Genomic DNA, 19,137 nt, shown 5'->3' with positions numbered 1-19,137 from the left:
ATCAGTAATTCTCATTTCTTTGATATTTTAATTCAGGGTTATGGTAGCAAAGTCACAAATTATCCCAAAACATTGCAATCCAAAAGTCTTTTTTCTCTCTCTCCCTGATGATTGATATTCAGTTTTCTTTTCATGAAGCCATTACTTTAATTGAGTAATGTCATCTTGTTGCACAACTCTTCATGGGTAATACAAATTGGAAATGCTGACAAGTAAAAGTTGTCCTTCCCAAGTCAGACAGTGCTGTAGTGTAGCTAGATAAGACAGGCAGGATTTAGGACTAAGTGATCTAGTCCTGGCTCTGCCAGGTATTGTGTTGAATTAAGAAATCCAGTGCTCTTGTTAATTACTTTTCTCTTCTTGTCCTTAGCTTTAGGAAACAATGAGATGAATTTCAGTTTAATGAGTGGGTTATATAAATGTCTGCCTCAGGATACAAGCCCATATCACACAATTCTTTTTGGTGATAAAGACAAGACTTGTATTTCCGTTGGCATGAATTATCTCCTTCTGCAAGAGCAGGTTAGCACCTTCTGTGAAACTTCGGGTGGCAGAGAATTGACTTGAGCACTGAAAGGTGAAGGGATATATTAATTTTCACGTAGGCAATATCACAATCAAAGGTGCAACAATAATCCTATATACAAAAATTTGCACAGTAGTACCTGTTTCTTGATGCATTTACCTTTGTGCTCCCCTCCAGAAGGGCTCTAGAGCACGGCCCCATATTTCAGCGGACCAGAGGACCTGACTTTGACTATACATACATACATATTTATGTATGTGTGTGTATCTATGTATACGTGTACATATACATATATATCAATAATTGAAAATTCCCAAAGTTAATAAAAAGTTTTGCATATGTTCATTGATGCAACCAATTCCTCTTGTCAAACTAATTGTAAATACTTAATAAACAAGAAACCCCTGATAAAAAAAAAGCTTTGAATTTAGTAATATATTGTGGACTGATGAATAGTAAAGGTAATTATATAGTTTTGTATATTAAACAACATCTTAAGACGTTTTTGGACTGATATATAGTAAAGTCATTTAATATTTCAAAATAGACAATGGCTGATGTAGGAATTTAAAGATGTAAAATTTCTTCCTCTAAGGACATGAACGAATTGGGCATGCAGGTGAAAAAGCCAGAACAAGAAAAAATTGAAAATCCCCAAGTAAATCCCCAATCAGAAAGACTGAAAACCAGAAGAGAGATTAATAAAATGGAAATTAAGAAAACTATTGAAGTCATAAATGAAACTTTAAGTTGGTTTTATGAAAAACCACAAAATTGAGAAACCTTTGAGCCATTTGATAAAAAAAAAAAAAACAAAACCAAAGAAGAAAAGCAAATTACACTATCAAAGATGAAAAGGGTTGAAGTCACCTACAATGAGCCGGAAATTAAAACATTAACTAGAAATTACTTTGCCCAACTGTATGCCCATAAATTCGACAATCTAAAGGAGATGGATGACTATTTTAAAAAATGTGAATTGCCCAGATTAACAAAAGAGGAAGTTGAGTAGTTACATAACCCTGTCTCGGAAAAAAGAAATTGAACAAGCCATCCATGAACTCCCTAGGAAAAAATCTCCAAGGTTGGATGGATTAACAATTGAATTCTATCACACATTTAAGGAACAGTTACTTCCAATATTATATCGAGTATTTGGGAAAATTGGCAAAGGAGTCCTCTCAAAGTCGTTTTATGATGCAAATATCGTTGTGATACCTAAACCAGGAAGGGCCAAAACAGAAAAAGGAAATCCTGGACCAATTTCTCTAATGAATATTGGTGCAAAAATTTTAAAAAAGATTTTAGCAAAAAAAAAAATACAGCAACTTACCTTGAAAAGAATGGTTCATTATTAGGAAAACTATTAACATTATTGATCATGTCAAAAACTAACAGAAACCACATGATTATCTCAAAAGATGCAGAAAATCCTTGGACAATATACAACACCCATTCCTATTGAAAAGACTGGAGAGCATAGGAGTAGATGGAACTTCCCATAAAATAATAAAACAATAAGTAGTATCTACCGAAAACCTTCAGCAAGCATCATATGCAAGGGAGATAAGCTAGATGTACTTGCAAGAAGACCAGGGGTGAAACAAGGATGCCCATTATCACCCATGTTATACAATATGGTACTAGAAATATTAGTGGTAGCAATAGGAGAAGAAAAAGAAAAGGATGGAATTAGAATAGGCAAAGAAGAAACTAAGCTATCTCACTTTGCAAATGATATGATGATATACTTAGAGAATGCCAGAGGCTCTAGTAAAAAACTACTTGAAATGATAAATCATAAACAACTTGGCAAAGTTGCAGGTTGCAAAATGAACAGATCTTCTGCATTTCTATATATTATTAACAAAGCTCAAGAGCAAGAGATAGAAAGAACAATTCCTTGTAAAGCTAGGTTAGACACTATAAAATATTTAGGAGTCTACCTGCGAAGAGAAATCCAGGGATTATCTGAATACAATTACAAAACCGTTTTTGCACAAATAAAGACAGGTCTAAGAAAGCGGAAAAACACTAGTTGCTCATGGCTAGGCCAAGCCAATGTTAAAAAAACATGACAATTCTACCTAAGTTAATTTACTTATTCAGTGCCATAACAATCAAATTATCAGATAATTATTTTCTATAGCTAGACAAAATAAGATCAAAATTCGTCGGGAAGAGAAAAAGGCCCAGAATATCAAGCGAACTAATGAAGAGAAATACCAGGGAAGGTGACCTTGATCTACCAGATCCCAAATTTCATTATAAAGCAACAATCATTAAAACCTCTTGATACGGGCCAAGAAACAGAAGGGCAGACCGGTCGTATAGCTTACGTCCTTCCGACGCAGTGGTCAAAGAATATAGCAATCTACACTTCGAGAAAGCCAAGGAACCCAGTTTCCTGGGATAAGGACTCACTACTTGACAATAATTGCTGTGACAACTGGATAACATTGTGGTGGAAACTAGGGTTAGAACATTGCCCAAAACCGTACACAGGAATAAATTCCAAATGGATACATGCTATAGGAATAAAGATTGATACTATAAATAAATTAATGGAGCAAGGAATAGTCTATTTTTCAGATTTATGAAGAAGGGAAGAATTTTTGACTAAACAGGAGGTGGAAAGCATTATGAAATTCAAAATGGAAAATGTTGATTCCATTAAACTGAAAAGCTTTCTACAACCAAACCCAATGCAACGAAGATTAGGAGGAAAGCAGAAACCTGGGAAACAATTTTTGCAATTAGCGTCTGTGATGAAGGCCTCATTTCTAAAATAGATGGAGAAGTGAGTCAAATGTACAAGAATAGAAGTCAATCCCCAGCCCATTACCGGCCAAAGGTTATGAATAGGCAGTTTTCAGAGGAAGAAATAAAAGCTGTCTAGAGTGATATAAAAAAAGCTCTCAAGAACTTTTGATTAGAGAGATGCAATTCAAACCAACTCTGAGATACCACATCACAGCTATCAGGTTGGGTAACATGACAAAATAGGAAGATGATGCATGTTGGAGAAGATGTGGGAGAGTTGGAACACTAATCTCTTGTGGGTGGAGCTGGGACCTGATCCAACCATTCTGGAGAACATTTTGGAACTATGTCCAGAGAGCTAAAAAATGTGCACAGCCCTTGACCTAGAACTACCGCTTCTAACACTGTATCCCCAAGAGATCACAAAAATGAGAAAGAGTCCCAAATGTACAAAAATATTTATAGCAGCTCTCCTTTGGGTGGCCAAAACCTGAAACTCTACGGGATGCATATCATTTAAGGAATAGCTGAATAAAGTGTGGCACAGGAATGTAATGGAATACTGTTTTGCTATAAGAAATGATGAACAGGAAGATTAATGAGAGGCCTGGAAATAGTAATGTGAAAAGATTGTGAGTGAAAGGAACAGAACCAGGAGACCTTTGTACACAGCAACAACCGCTATATGGGAGGAATTTTTCTGCTAGGCGTAGCACTTCATTGCAATGCAGGGATTTACATAATTTCCAGTGGTCTCTTAAGGCAAAATGCCTTCCACATGCAGGGAAAGAACTACGAAATTTCATCACATAATGAAGCAGATCATTTTCTTTTATATTCTGTTTTGATTTGTTTTAGGATTTCTCTCATTCGTTTTAACTCTTCTATGTAACATGACCAAGGTGAAAATATATTGAATTGGAATGTAAGTGTAGAATCTATAACAAACGGTATGCTGTCTCAGCATGGACATGGGGAGATACGGGGTTACAGGGAGGGGGGAATCTAAGATATATGGAAATGACTGTTGAATACTGAAAACAAATGATATTTTAAAAGTATACAATAGTTTCAAAGCTTCAAATTTTGATTTCTGAGATATATCTCCAACATGTACATAGCTTTCTTTTTCATTAATGGTAAAATACATATGTGGAAAGGGTGTTTATATATTAATAACTTTGAATTACTAAAGGAGATGACTAAAACCATTTTTCTTTCTTGAAATAACTCTCCAAATGGCAAAAGTTTTTCCATCATGTCTTAAAAATATTTTATATACGTTCTTTCCTATATGGATAAACTAAACTTAAAAAGTAGCTTTTATATTTTTATAGTTTTGAACATACACTTCCATTAATTTTACATTTTCTCCCCCTCCTTCCCTTTCCCCCTCCTCAAGACATTCTGCAATCAGATATAGGCTGTACATGTATTTTCCTATCAAACGTTTTTTCACATTAGTCATGTTATATAGAAGAACTGGAGTGAATGGGAAGAGCCATGACAAAGAAAATAAAACGAAAGGAAAATTGTCTGCTTGACTCTGAATTCACACTCCTTAGTACTTTCTCTGGCTGTGGACGGCACTTTCCGTCATGAGTAAAGAAAAACCTTTTAAGACTGATAAATTAATGGATACCAGAGGTGTAGAGATGCCAGTAGGCAGCACTGGTAAGGAAAGAAATGAAACTGTATTATTAACTGTTATTCTACAAGTGTGCATCGAAGTGGATGTATTCAAAACATAATTCTAGCTCTTTATTTCTGAGATAAGAATATCATTTATACGTTGTTTGAAAGTACCTTATTGTGACTGCTTACATATTACGCGAATTTCCAAATTATACAACTAATTAAGGAATCATCCACACTGGGGTCCCTTGTGATATAATTGCATCAATCACTGCCATTGTTTGGAAGATATGATGCTGTGTTGCAGCATCAACTTCTTAAGAGCCCCCTGGGAATCTTGAGTATCCATCCCTTCAAAAGAATCACCTTTACATGTGTCACTGTGGAGCATGTTATGTACTGCTCCATATACAAATATGTAAAACCCTTGAAGTAGGGTCTACTTGAAATGTGCGTTGCATGTTGTGTTAACACTATATTCTTGTTTTATTTCAAGAACTGATAATTGATTCTAATTGCTGTGATGCAAACGCCATAACCGGAAGTACACCAAATTATGGCTTTCATTCTTTAATTCACATAAGGGTATCCAACAAGGCTATTCGTTTTGTGGGAAGTTGTGATGGTATTATATTGCTGAAATACACTTGTTGATAAACCTTTCATTCTTTTTCTTTCAGATTCTCTTGAGAGACATCAAAATGTGAAGGTAATAAAAATGATACTGTTAATTTACATCTGATATTTATTCAAAGCTTTCAATATAACTATCTTCTTCTTATTGGTTTCATAGTCCATTCAACCCACTACAGAAAAGCATGTTTATTACACGAATGATAATCTGGGAAATGGAGTTCAGGAAAAACGAAAGTCATGTAAGTGTCCTAATTCTATAATTTAGGAAGAAAGAAAGTATATTTTTAAAAACGTAAATATTCATATCCTTTTTTCCTTCCATTTCTCCCTACTTATCTTACAGATTTAGTGGAAGAAAGGAACTTAGATGACTCAGATGATATTGACGGTATTGTCTCATTTTCCCCTTTTTTACAAGTAGGAGATTAAGTGATTTTTATTTTCAAAAAATCACACCTAATAGGAGATGTGCCCTGCAGTTTTCAGTTTTTGCTGTTGTGTTATGAGTACCGTATTTCAAGTGGCATTTTTGTACTTGCTGCCTCCTTTCTACATTTCCCAAAGCCACATAAATTGAGTTATGTATGTATTATCGCAATTCAAGTTAGTATTTATTAAGGAACGATTATTTATCATGTGAATATCACATTCTTGCTGCTTTATTGGACGATGGAAAGATAAAAACAAACAGTTTTTTTGCCTCAAGAAATTTACTTTCTCTGAAGGGGTACAACGTACAAACTGTGTTAAAATGTCAGTAGTATGGAAGGTAAGGGAGAAGAATTACACTGCTCCAGGAAAACTGAGGGGTGAGAGATCAGGAGAAAGGGTATTGGTTGTGGAAGAAAGGTTTCATAGCCCCGAGAACTGCAGCAATAAGGTACCACAGAAGGATTGAGAGCAAGAGAATGGCCAGTTCAGGGTCTTAAAGAGATTACTTGATGACTTTGTGTAGAAGGAAGCAGAGAAGGTAGAATTCAGAAATATGAAGACTGCTTAGTAAGCTATGGCAAAAATCCAGGTAAAAGTTGAGGAGTTCGTGAAATGGGGGTTCTTTGATACTGATGAAAAGGGAGAGGATGACAGATGTGATGGAGGTAGAATCAACAGGGACTTAGCAGCTTTTGCATGTGTATGTTTCTTCATACACACACATACATATATGGATGAGAGGAGTATCAAAGATACGGGCCCATATTCCTGAGAAGATGGCATGCGTTTACCAAAGATAAAAAGTATTAAAGACTGTAGATTTAAGAGCTGGAATGGAGAGAAAAGAAAATGATGAGTTCAGACTTGTTCATGTTGAATTTGAAGCTCCAGGAGGACATACAGGCTGAGAGATCCAGGAGCCAGTCCCAAAAGATGGTGCCCAAAACACAGAACAGTATTTAGGTGTGGTCTGACGAAGGCAGGGGTCAGCTGGATTTATATCTCCCTTCCTCTGAACGTGATTTCTATTTTGATGAAATCTAAAATTGCTTTGTCTCTCACGGCTATTATATTGATTCAGAGAAAGCACATCATCCAAAAAACTCCCAAGAAATTCTGACAACCATTTCTATGTAATTCTCTATCCTGTTCTTGTACTTGCGTTTGTTATTCTGCCCAGAAAGATGACTTGTAGGAATTTGTCAAATGCTTTTCTGAAAGGGAGGCAAAGTATAATGACAATAATACCCTGTTCCGTCAGTCTAGTAAGATTGTCAAAATGTGAATATAGTCTGCTATGACGTGTTCTGACCCTATCTCAAGAAATCATGAGAGTTGCTAACAAATAGCATCAGAGGAGGTTATCCATGAAGCATAGAACTTGAACAGTATGTGATCACGATCATGTAAGGTCAAGAAAGAGTAAGAACGAGGATAAAGGCTATCAGATTTAGCCTTTAGAGACCGTTGCTAATCTTGGAATCAGCAGTTTCTGTAGAAGGTTAGATCCAGGGCAGACAAAAGGGTTTGACAAATGAATATAAATAACTCTACTACTTGGACAGTGAAAAGGAGGGCAGATATCAGATAATATATTCCCCACATTCCGTGAAGGCTAGCAAGCCTCTCTCCTGCTCTTTCATCATTGAGAAAAACAAGTAACCCAATGGATTGATTACTCCTGGCCTAACTACCAAAATGATCACACATGACCATTGTTCATTAGTTTACCTTTAATTTTCAAATTTTACAATTTCATCTGGAATGAATACATAAATCAATCCTCACAGCTTCCTGTGATTTGGTATAAAATGAACATCTCACAAGCTACTTAAAATGCAGCAGTTGATTGAGATTACAGAATAATTTGATGAATGCATGATTAGTGAAATCGAATTTTCTTATATTCATTCCTTTCTTGAAAAGAGAATACAATGGATAACTTATAGCTGTCCTGATTGCCACTGCTGATAAGAGGGGGAGGTTTCATTTCTATGAGAAAAATACTTCTGAATAAAATCACCTGTTACTTAAACATTAATGCCCATTTAACCCAATAATTGGAATTTAAAGGATCATCAGAGGAAAGTCAAGAAAGTTTTGATAAAAGTGACCTGGAACAGGTATGTAATAATAATATTCCAATTTCTGATATTTTGTATTATGCAAAGTGCCTTTCATGGTAGTTTGCTTGCAAGACTTTCATAACTTGGTTTACTTTTCAATGCTTTTTGCAATAACTTTAGAAAATAATGCATGTTTCAGTGACAACGAATAGGAATAGTTAATCTGAAAATGAATAATTTTAGAAATTGTCTCCTAGTCAAATATGTCCATTGTGAATGCTAGAAATTTGATGATAAAGCTGGAATTTACTTCATTTCTCCCTATATATTAAAGAAGAATGTTTATAATCAGGAAGATGTGATTATATATATTATACATATGATATAATAATATATGATTATATATCGTTATTTTATATACGTTATATGATATCATACATGATATCATATATATATATAATAATTTTCACAAGATTCCTAAATAATGTAGCTTCTAATGGGTTAGGTGGCATACTAGGTAGGGTCAATAAGACCTAATTTTGAATCCATCCTTGGATTCCTAGCTGAGTCTATGATACTGGACAAGCCACCTTACATTTGTAAAATGATTATGAATATTGCTTGTCTCACAAAATGGTTGTGAGAATGCCACGAAGTTTTGTGAAAATCTGAAAGTGCGACAGAAATGTTAGCCATTGTTGTTCTTTAAATATTTGTTTTTTTAATTTTCCCCTGCTGTCATGTATTTTACAGGACACAGTACAGATGGATGCAAACAATTGTGATGACCTCACTCAGTCTTCTGACACAGCTACAGAGGGTGATGATTTACCTGCCTTGAACTATAAGAATGTTTTGTTAGTGATGGAACAACTTAGTGTTGGTTGTGATGGTACGAACGTTTTACAATTTCCTAAGAAAATAACAATGTTCAACAGAAACCAAAGATGTGTGTGTATGCAAGAAGATACAACTGAAGTCCTAACCCATTTTCTCATAGCAAAGTAGAGGTCAGCTTAATCTCTGGCAGGCCTTCACCAAAGAATCACTAAGTACCTATTGTGTGCTAAATATTCAAAGTTTAGATAAGTTTCCTCATTCAATGTGCAATCTAGTACGGAATATAGCCTACATAGATAACTCAAAAATTAATATGTATATTCATATATATATGTATATGTACATATACGTATATATGTACTATATATGTGTGCATACATATGCATATATATATGTATGTTTGAGAAGCACAGTCATATTGCTGTTTGAGGTTCAGTGGGGGAAAGACTATCAACATTACAAAATAAATAACCTGTGTGTGAAGGTAGCATTTGAGCTGACTTTTAAAGAATGAGTATGAATTCAGTAGGTAGAGATCATGGGAAAATAGGGAGATGAAATGAGCATTTTCAACCATGGAAACTCTGAGTAGAAAGGTAAAAAAGTGACACTGAAAAATCCAGTTTTTCTGGACAATATATACCTGTAAGAATTAAATATGGAAAGTTAGGATATTGCACATTTGCACAGGGCCTTGATTTTGTCTGTAGTGCACACACTTAAACGTGGAACTTCAGTTTCATAACGTATAAAATGTCATACTTCACAGGATTGTTGTTGGAGGAGGTGTATTTTGTAAGCCTCTAAGTGCTATATTATATAATCTGTGTTAGTAATATTGGTTGGTAATAGGAGAACCATTGAAGAGACTGAACTGACTACGAGTATAAAGGTCTCAAGGAGTGAACTCTTTCATGAAAAGAATAGTCAAAATATGATAATCTTTCATAAAATGGCCCCAAATATCAAACATCTTGTAAATATTCTGCCTAGTTTATATAATTCTTCTCTCAGCATGGCATAGAGGATAGTGCATTGGACACGATGCCATGAATAGCTAGATTCAGATTCTGCCGTTTACACGTTCCAATTGTGTGAATCTTAACAAGTCTTTTAACTTCTCTGTGCCTCAGTACCTTCTTTTCTTTGAATCGGTGAGCTAACCAGTTCCCTCAGTGTCAGCTTCGCTTCTACTCCAGTGTGGCTACATCCAGCAACTGGGTTCTCTCTTGTTGCCTCACTTCAGTTCAACAGTGAATGAATATATGAAGAATTGGAAGTTACCAAGGAAAACCCAATAATCAAGTTCGTTGAAACTGTAACGACATAACGAACATTTCTAACTCTGGATTAGGTCTCAATTTGACTCCATATGTCTCTCAAGAATAAAGGGGCAGCTATTTTCTTTAGTGCTCAGAACGATTTTTGACCTTCCTCTGGTGTTTCAAGTTACCAGAGGTTTCGCCAATGAATAAATGAGGATGGATATTTCAATGTGTGAATATTACATACTTACTGATATTATAAATCTCTAAAGAGGAAACAGTGTTTCCATACAATTATGTAAAGCAAAACATATTTATATTTCTAAAATAATTCAGTATATTTTCATTATGTAGATATTAAGTATATAATCCCTTGGATGAATCTTATTTGTCCCACCCAGAATACACCTCAAAATATTTCCTTTTCACAAATATTTTTCTTTCATTGTGAAGAATTCTGAGCTTTCAGATTTTTTTATATCAATTAATTTGTCACTTAGAGATTGTGTTTCATTGCCTACAGTGCACACATAGAAATAGGTTATTGTCATCTTCAATGTAAATTTTTGACAACGCATTATTTTGCAATATGTGAGGATTTATACGTGGGTATGATTTTGTCATTGCCAGAGTATTTGAATTCTAAGTATACTGCTATGGTTCAGCGGATTTTAAAATACTCATATTTTTATTGATTTGCGTTTTTCTCTGTACAGATTTTATTAAACTTGTGAAAAATGAAGATGCAATACTTAGATATGATCGATCAGTGGTACGTAAAAAAGGACATTGTCCATTACTCACCAGGAAAGTGAAGAGTTTAGAAAACAAGATTTGTGGACTGCGGGAAGAATTATCAGAAACAAGGCAAATGGTGTCTGACTTAGAGCAACAAAAAGCAGAATGGAAAAGAGAACTCCTTAGCACGAGGTATGGAACTCATGATTTTAAACAAATCCTTGGAAGCTTTTTTCTTACCGTTGAAGAAATGTGATAGAGGATTTGAGGTTAGGAAGGCCAAAATACCACCTCATTCAAACAGTATTATGAATGAGCCCTACTTACTCATTTTTACTCTGTGGATATCAGGTAGAGATGCATTTGTAGTGAATTTTGAAAACTGTAACACAAGTAGCTGTGTTTCATTTTTTTCAACATGAAGTAAAAAATCACTTCACTAATCAATAGTAATGGAAAAATGGATGTAATTTCATATGCATCCCCCTCTACACTTTTCACCGGCGTCTTTGAAATGTATCAGAACTCGGGAATTTGGAAATAATCTTTTGTTCCAGCTCCATACAATTTATGGAATTTCTCTTCATTGAATACAAGAAACAAAAGCATCCAAGTGAATATATGATACAGTTTTGATAGAATTAAAGTGCCCTGCAGTAGCCTGGATAAAAAAAATGGGTCCCCTCTGATTTTGATGACAACTGGCAGAGGGGCAACAAGTGCCACGCAAAGACCAGAGTACCACGGGCAGGTCACCTGGAATGAATTCACAAACTCAAACATTTTTGACATCAAGGTAAAGCTTTCTGACACTTTTCAGCAGCAAGGGTTCTTAGGGAAACTGCAACCCTAGCTGGGTACAGGTAAAGTTTATATACGATAGTCTATAGGAAAACATGTGCCAAATATGCTAAGCAGATGATTCAAGGTGAGACTAGGCAAAGGTTAAGCAGAGGTTATTTCGTAAAGGAACATGCACTTTTGGTATCTACCTGGCAGGTATTATACGCAGAGTTCACAGGGAAATAGCATAAGGAGGAGTGGCAACTGCATAGAGATGCGGTTTTCGGACTGAAACATCCCTAAGTTCACTCGTGGTCAGGACAGACTAACGGATGCCAGATTGGTCTCACGAATATCTTGTTGGACAAGAAAAATGTAAGGGAGTGTTCCTATATCTAAATCGAGGAAACATATGATGGGTCAATGAGTAGTCAATGTCGTTCTGGCCATGTTCACAGACTGTTCAGCCAGCACACAGCTGTTCAAACTTCTGAATTCTATGGTTGTAACTGGCTATTGTATCAGGTAAGGAGATAATAGTTGTTGCTGTGACAGGCTGTTTTCTTGCACTGGGGAGAAACTGCCTGAGATAATGTTTTGAGGCTAGGGAGAAATGCGATTTTGAAAGAGAAACGTGATTTTAGAATTGTGTCCAAGCACAGGCACCCAAGAACTCCATCAGTTTCTGACACATCCTGACTTTGTGAGCCTGTGCAAGTTACGTTTATTCTCAGTGTTATAGGGAACAGAAACAGGTCAACTCAAAAGTGTAGAGCACGGACCACTCTGCATGAACAGAGGGAGTTCCTTGACAGGGAGTTCCCTACATAGATCGAGTTCCCAATAAATTAATCTTCTTTTCCTTTAGAAATCCAGATGAGTATATTCAATGGTATTTCATCCTTATTTCTACTGCATTGTCATTGAAAAAGGACAATTTTCATCTAGGGTTCCCGGGAAGCAAGAAGAAATTGAGCAAGACGCTGAAGAAAAGCTAGTTCTAAAAATGAGTCACCAGTTCAGAATAAAAGAACGACGTGGTGAAAAAGTGGAGCTAAGACAGGAATTTCAATACCCTCTCAGAACTCTGGACCTGGAATTGAGAACAGAAACAAATCATTCGAAACAGGTAAATTGGAATTTTAAAGTCACTATTTCCATCTGTTCTTGTTAAGACAACTTGTGGGTTCCCTGGGAGTGGGGAAGTGAACATCATACTCTTTTTAATCTTGAGAAAGGACTAGGATTTTTATGTCTAGTGTAAGTAAGTTGGGTCTAATCATTTGTAGATATGTACTCATGAATATAAAAAAATATATATCCCATGCAGTAGCATTAGAATGTAAAATTGCAGTCTAAAGAGCCATGAAAGAGTAAAGTGAAATTAGTACTTTTTAAAGTATATCTCACAGTAGAGGATCACTATGGCGTAGTGAATAGAACTAACCTGATATCCAGAGAAACCTGGGTTCAAATGTTGCCACGGAGTTCATCTCACCTAACCCTGAGCCAAAGGTTTCAAAGTCCCCCAAATCTGTCCATAGAACTCAGTGCTGGAGGATCTGTTTGACACCACTGCTCTATCCTCAACTTTGATAGGAACATAAGTTCCAGAGGATTCCTCTCCATTTTTAGAGAGAGTCTCCTTATCTGAAAATACTTTGGGCAATGCAAGTGCAAGTTCGTTCTCTTTTTCTCTTCCTTTCACTACACTTTAGCACACATCCTTCAGGCTTTCAGAAGAGTTTATTGGTCTCTAGGGTCTTTATGTTTTACTTATTTACGTGTTGATTTACTTAAAATTATTGCAGACTTTCTACATGGAGGAAATGCAAACTCTCAAGAAGTCAGAGTACTGGACTGAGCCTATTCATAACATGATATTTAGTGAGGATTACTGTCAAATTATACAATTAGTTACAAAATTAGGTTCATACGTATGAGTTGGGGGAAATAGGTTTAGATAGCATTTTGCCTGAAAAGATATAAGAATCGTGGCCAGTTCTAAACTAAAGTTGATTTATTGATGTTATTTGAGAACCCAAAAGCTAGTGTAATTTTGCATCTTATTCAGAAAAGTATAGCTTCCAAAATAGAGAAGGCGCAAAGCACTCTCTACTCTGAAGTGAATAAGTAGATAGGCTTATGTTGTTTAACTCATTTGTGGCTTCCTCAGAATTATGCTCGCTAATAAGCAGGATGGCAAACAGGATGAGAAAGGCCCTTGGGGACCATGACTTGTGAGGATGTGTTCAAGAAAACAGAGCTATTGATCCTTATATGTTCAAGTTTTTGAAGGAGAGTCATGTGGAAGAAGGACGAAGCTTGCTCTGCTTCAGTCTAAGGAGAAGAGCTAAGAGCCATGGATAAGAGTTGCACAAATGTACATTTTTAAGATTAATGAGAAAAAACTTGCCAACAAAGAGAACCATCCACAAATCGAATGAGTTCACTTGAGATATGGTATCTATCCTCACCTGTGAAGACTTCAAGCTGAGGCTTGTAAGAGTTAGGGACTTAACCCTGGGTGTGGATCGCCCTGAGGAGTGATTGAGTTTCCTTTCCAACTTTGAAATGCTTTCCTTCTTGTTGCTTTTCCTTTTCAGTAGCCTGTTTTTCTTTGAGTTTTTAAAGTTAGTGTCCGTGCTTTGTCGGATTCTGTATTCCAGTTAAAGGTAAAATGTTGTTGCTGACTGTTGAAGGAAAATGATGATGAAAATTTTATGAACTTCTTGTCCGCAGGACGAAGAAGAGCTAAAGGAAACTCAAGGACCACTTTTTCCGGGGCTAAATGTTATAGCTTTGCAAAGTGGGATTCTGAACAATCCTCTTTCGAAGCAGAAAGAAAACAAAACAACTGCTTCCAAAATCACTCAGACTTCTGAGATATTTACTTTGGTCATTTTCAAATCTAACTACATATTTTGAAAGTTCAGATTTCGGTTCTTCATTTTGGGACATCTTTGTTATCCTCAGTCCCGTCCATCTGTCTGCAACAGATAGTTCAGGACACAGCTAGTGACTAAAATCAGCACAATACTGTTTGTCTTGCTTGACCGTTTCTTTTTCTTTTAATTGAATGATCTCTCCCGAGACCCAACTTTACGTCTACTGAAAAAAGTTCCTGGTGCACAACAGTGCCTCTTCCTTTCTGGACATAGGAAAGGGGCAGCACATCAGTGTCACTAACTCCTAGCTTAGAGAGAGAAAGGAATGCAACTAGGTAGAAGGTGACACCTCAAACACAAACCATTTTTCTTCCTTGATTAAGGGATATCATCTGCTTGTACTTTTCAGGGAAGAGAGTGAGGGTTCTGAAATATATGTTAATAGATTGCTCTATTTCACCTTCTTGTCTCCCTCATCTTTCATTAAAGAAAAGGAATAAAAGTATTTGCCACAGAAATAAATTTCACTTAGGTTTCTGACATAAGGCTCTATCCGGGCCATGAATTCCTCCATTCGCTCACATTCATCATTGCTCAGCATGATAGAAACACAAGTTTCTCAAATGCCAAAATTAGAAATTTTCATTTTCTTCTGTTTTTCAACAGTTGTTTGAAGTAAACCATTTGGGTTGTTGGCCCTTAGTAGTCCTTTGGTGCTTGCACACTGGAGTGCTTCATTGAACTCACCTGTGACCAATTCATGCTCTCCTTCTGGCTTTTTAGAAAAGATATCATAGAATGCAGCTTCTAAGCTATTGGATAAAACTCTGTTCTCTGGTCCTGAACGGGATCCAACGCTTCTGGAGGAGTTTGGTTGTGATGGGAGTGCAATAGTCATATTTTATTATTTGGCCCCAATAATTCTTTCATCATTTCTTTAACATGTCATGGTTAAGACTAGGTTACCATCAGTAGGGGACCACATTCTAGGCCTGACTTTTCCCTTCCCTAAAATGAGAGATTTCAACTTGATAACTTCTAAAAGTTTTAAATCAATGATGCTATGAAAATGCGACACATCCATGAGAAAATCGATTATTCGTAAGACTTCTACTAAGAAACATAAGACTTATGAGTTCATTGTTCTGGAGTGAAGTTCATTGTACCAGGGCAAGGAGTCTCCATTTAGGACAAATTCTTAATATCAACTGCTGAAAGGAAATAAGCTATTGAAAAAAGTGTGCTAGATTTGGAGTCTGAAGAGACCTGGATTGAGATATTGCTGCTGATACTTACTGAGTGTGATAATGGACAGGTTGTTCAATAATGTATCCTAACCTAAGTTCTAATCTGTAAAACGGGGAGGAGAATATCAATATTTCCCGCATCAGGGTGTGGCAAGGCTTAGGTGAGACAATGTATGGGAAGTACTTTGCTGAATACCACCAAAGGCAATGTATCACGAAGACTTTAGAGAGGCCTGGAAGGACTTATGTGAACTGATGATGAGTGACAGGAGCAGCACCAGGAAAATGTTGTATGCAGAAACAACCAGAGTGTGTGAGGAAATAGTCTTGTAGATGTAGTATGTCATTGCATTGCAAGGACTTAAAAAATTCCCTTTGGCTTCTTGAAGCAAAATGCCTTCCCCATACTGAGAAACAACTATGAAATTTGATCGCAGAATGTAGCACAGCATTGTCTTTTCTGTTACATTTTGTTTTATGGTTTCCCCCGTTCATTTTAATTCTTCTAGGGAGTATAACTAAGGTAAAAATGCACTTAATAGGAATGTATGTATAGATACAAGATACTAGATAATATATAAGACAAGATATTGATGCTCTATAAGATCGTACACCGTGTAAGGCAGTAAGTGGAGAGAGAAGAGGAAAGGAGGTGGGGGAAAGGGAAAAGAATCTAAGATATACAGAAGAGATTGCACAACACTGAAAATGAGTAAAATAACACAACATAGAAGAGGCAGTTTGAAAATATTAAGTATTTTAATTCTATTAACAATATGACTTATCAGCGTGGAATAGAATGGACAGAGCAAAGGAAATAAAATATAAGCTTTCTAGGCCTAAAAGTACACTCCATGTCTTTTGATTAATGAAGCACTTTTAAAATGTGTTCTTTGTGAAAACTGACTCTGAGAGAAATGTGAAATAGGGCAAACTCCCTCATTTTAATTTTGTTTTACTAAAGTATGCTTCTTGGTACCTTGGCGTTTATGTGGAATTGCTAGGGAATAATCAGCATCCATAACTTTATTTTGAGTAGCACTTTTTTTCTGTTTATTATGTTTAGATTCCTGACAGCCATGAGAAAGAAAAATATCTGTTCGACAAAAATCAAATCTTAGAGGATGAAAATGCCATGCTCAAACTCGAAGTAGATACACTAAAAATTAAGAATCGAGACAAAGAAAACCATATAGAAATTTTAAAGGAAAAGAATGATTATCTTCAACAGAAATTACAGTTGAATGCAGAAATATTAACAGCAATCAGAGTACAGTACAGTGAAGAAGTAAATGTTGTGACAGCTGAGAATGCAGTGCTGAATTCTAAATTGGACACTGCAAAACAAAACACAGAGAGACTAGAGGGCGAAATTGAATCATACAGGTCTCGTCTGATGTCTGTTATTGACGATTATGAGCAAAGTGAGGCGTCCAAGCTAGCCCTTGAACATTCCTTTCAGGAAGCAAGAGATGAGTGGCTTCATGTACAGGACAAGTTAAACAGTGACTTGTCTAGTTTAAGAGAGAACCATGCTTTCCTTTCTGAAGAACTCTCTCAGGCTGAAAGTGGAGCCAAGAGTTTAGAAAATGAGCTAGGCCATGTCCATGAATCCCTCAGAGAAAAGACATATATTGTAGAAAACACACAGAGAGAACTGAACCATGCTGAAGAGAAGGCAAAGGAACTTGAAGAAACAAATCAAGTGTTAAAGGAAAAACTCAACAGATATAGTTTGGAAAATGAATCTCTGCAAGAAAGATTAGGCCAAATCCAGAGTGAAAATATGGTGCTTCAGCAAGCGCTTGAAGACACACAGAAGAAAGTCACGATGAAAGAAAAGCAACTGAGTGATGCCCAGGTACAGTTTATTGATCTCTTCAACAAACTTTATACTGATAGTGAAAAACAACTTCTTCTATTAGAAGAGAGCAAGAAAGTGTTATTCAGTGAATGTAACCACTTAGGAGAACACATGTGTAAATATGAAATTGAGAAGGGTGAGAGAGGGTTCGGTCATTAAATGTCTTGGACAAAGATAAAGCTTTTCGAAATGAAAGTCAAAGTAATTTTAATCAAGATAATTTAGGAATTTGAATTCTCAACAGGCAGGTGAGGTTATCAACTTTCATTGGGAAAATGCTGATATGTAAGAATTGAGAATGAGAATCCATAATATGATAAATAGAACAAGTAATATCATGATTTTGAAGATATATGATTGCAATAATAAGTAAATATCCTGTAATAAAATATAAGTAATTAACTTAAATGAAAATAATGTGACATATAAAATAATAATTTAAACATCTACGAAGTGAATGATTTTTCAGGAAGCATTTACAAAAGGGAGATATCACTAAAGTTGGACGTTAGAGCAGATGGTATTAATCCATTCATGTTTTTCCTAATGCAAACATTACTTGATGCAATTTGGTTGAGTTAGCAGCCCTACTAGAAGAACAATTGCTGAATACCTACCTATTGTATATCTATATCTATCTGTCTATCTGCCTATCTGTCTATCTATCTCTCTATCTACCTATCTATCTATCTATCTATCTATCTATCTATTTATCTATCTATCTATCTATCTATCTATCTATCTATCTATCTATCTATCTATCTATCTACCTACCTATCTATCTATCTAACTATCTATCTATCTATCTATCTATCTATCTATCTATCTATCTATCTATCTATCTACCTATCTGTCTGTCTATCTGTCTATCTATATTGACATGTAAATATATATAATTATATATTTATTTGTATTGATATATTTGTTCCTGTGTGGATGTGTATATGCACACACAGAAATATACATGTACACATACATAGATACATGCACATTTGTGTGCGTGTGTTTTTCCAAATGTGTGTCTGAAGTTTGTTAAAACTCTGCATCTAAGGGTGACTTTTCCAAGATTTTGTGTTCTGCTTCAGTCCATTGCCATCTAGATGGCTTTCAACAAATGATTTTCTGTCTTTAGGCTTCTGGTTCTTGATTTGTAAAATGATGTACTAACTCATCAGTAGTGTCCCTTTTTGCTCGAACAATCTGGAGATTTACGTGCGTGAACTGCACTTCTGTTACACAATTAGCAATATGAAGGAATATAAATATTTCCTTCATAAAGGCGGTGCAAAATTTAGGTGAGATGATGCACTGAAACTCTTTTCCAAAAACCTTGACATGTCTCAGATAGAATCATCAGTGTGAGAAAAAATGTATGGAGAAAAGGAAACGAAATCTAGTGAAAGACAGACAGCTTTGTGAGTTCAAAAATGGTGCCCAAATCTTCTGGTTGATGA

General features: G+C 35.8%; 1 protein-coding gene across 1 annotated transcript in view; it reads left to right on the top strand.

Annotated features, from left to right (window-relative positions):
• LOC140522458 (uncharacterized) overlaps positions 1–19,137 on the top strand; it is a 55,763-nt gene that overhangs the window by 10,164 nt on the left and 26,462 nt on the right. The window contains exons 7-15 of the mRNA XM_072637896.1: positions 5,421–5,549; positions 5,605–5,633; positions 5,718–5,799; positions 5,904–5,948; positions 8,066–8,115; positions 8,812–8,950; positions 10,880–11,093; positions 12,633–12,813; positions 16,886–17,107. Coding sequence (XP_072493997.1) covers positions 5,421–5,549; positions 5,605–5,633; positions 5,718–5,799; positions 5,904–5,948; positions 8,066–8,115; positions 8,812–8,950; positions 10,880–11,093; positions 12,633–12,813; positions 16,886–17,107 — 1,091 coding nt within the window. The remainder of the gene's footprint in view (positions 1–5,420; positions 5,550–5,604; positions 5,634–5,717; positions 5,800–5,903; positions 5,949–8,065; positions 8,116–8,811; positions 8,951–10,879; positions 11,094–12,632; positions 12,814–16,885; positions 17,108–19,137) is intronic.

The sequence above is a fragment of the Notamacropus eugenii genome, chromosome 2, assembly GCF_028372415.1.
Source record: "Notamacropus eugenii isolate mMacEug1 chromosome 2, mMacEug1.pri_v2, whole genome shotgun sequence".
Classification (NCBI taxonomy): domain Eukaryota; kingdom Metazoa; phylum Chordata; class Mammalia; order Diprotodontia; family Macropodidae; genus Notamacropus; species Notamacropus eugenii.
This window is presented reverse-complemented; position numbering and strand designations above follow the sequence as displayed.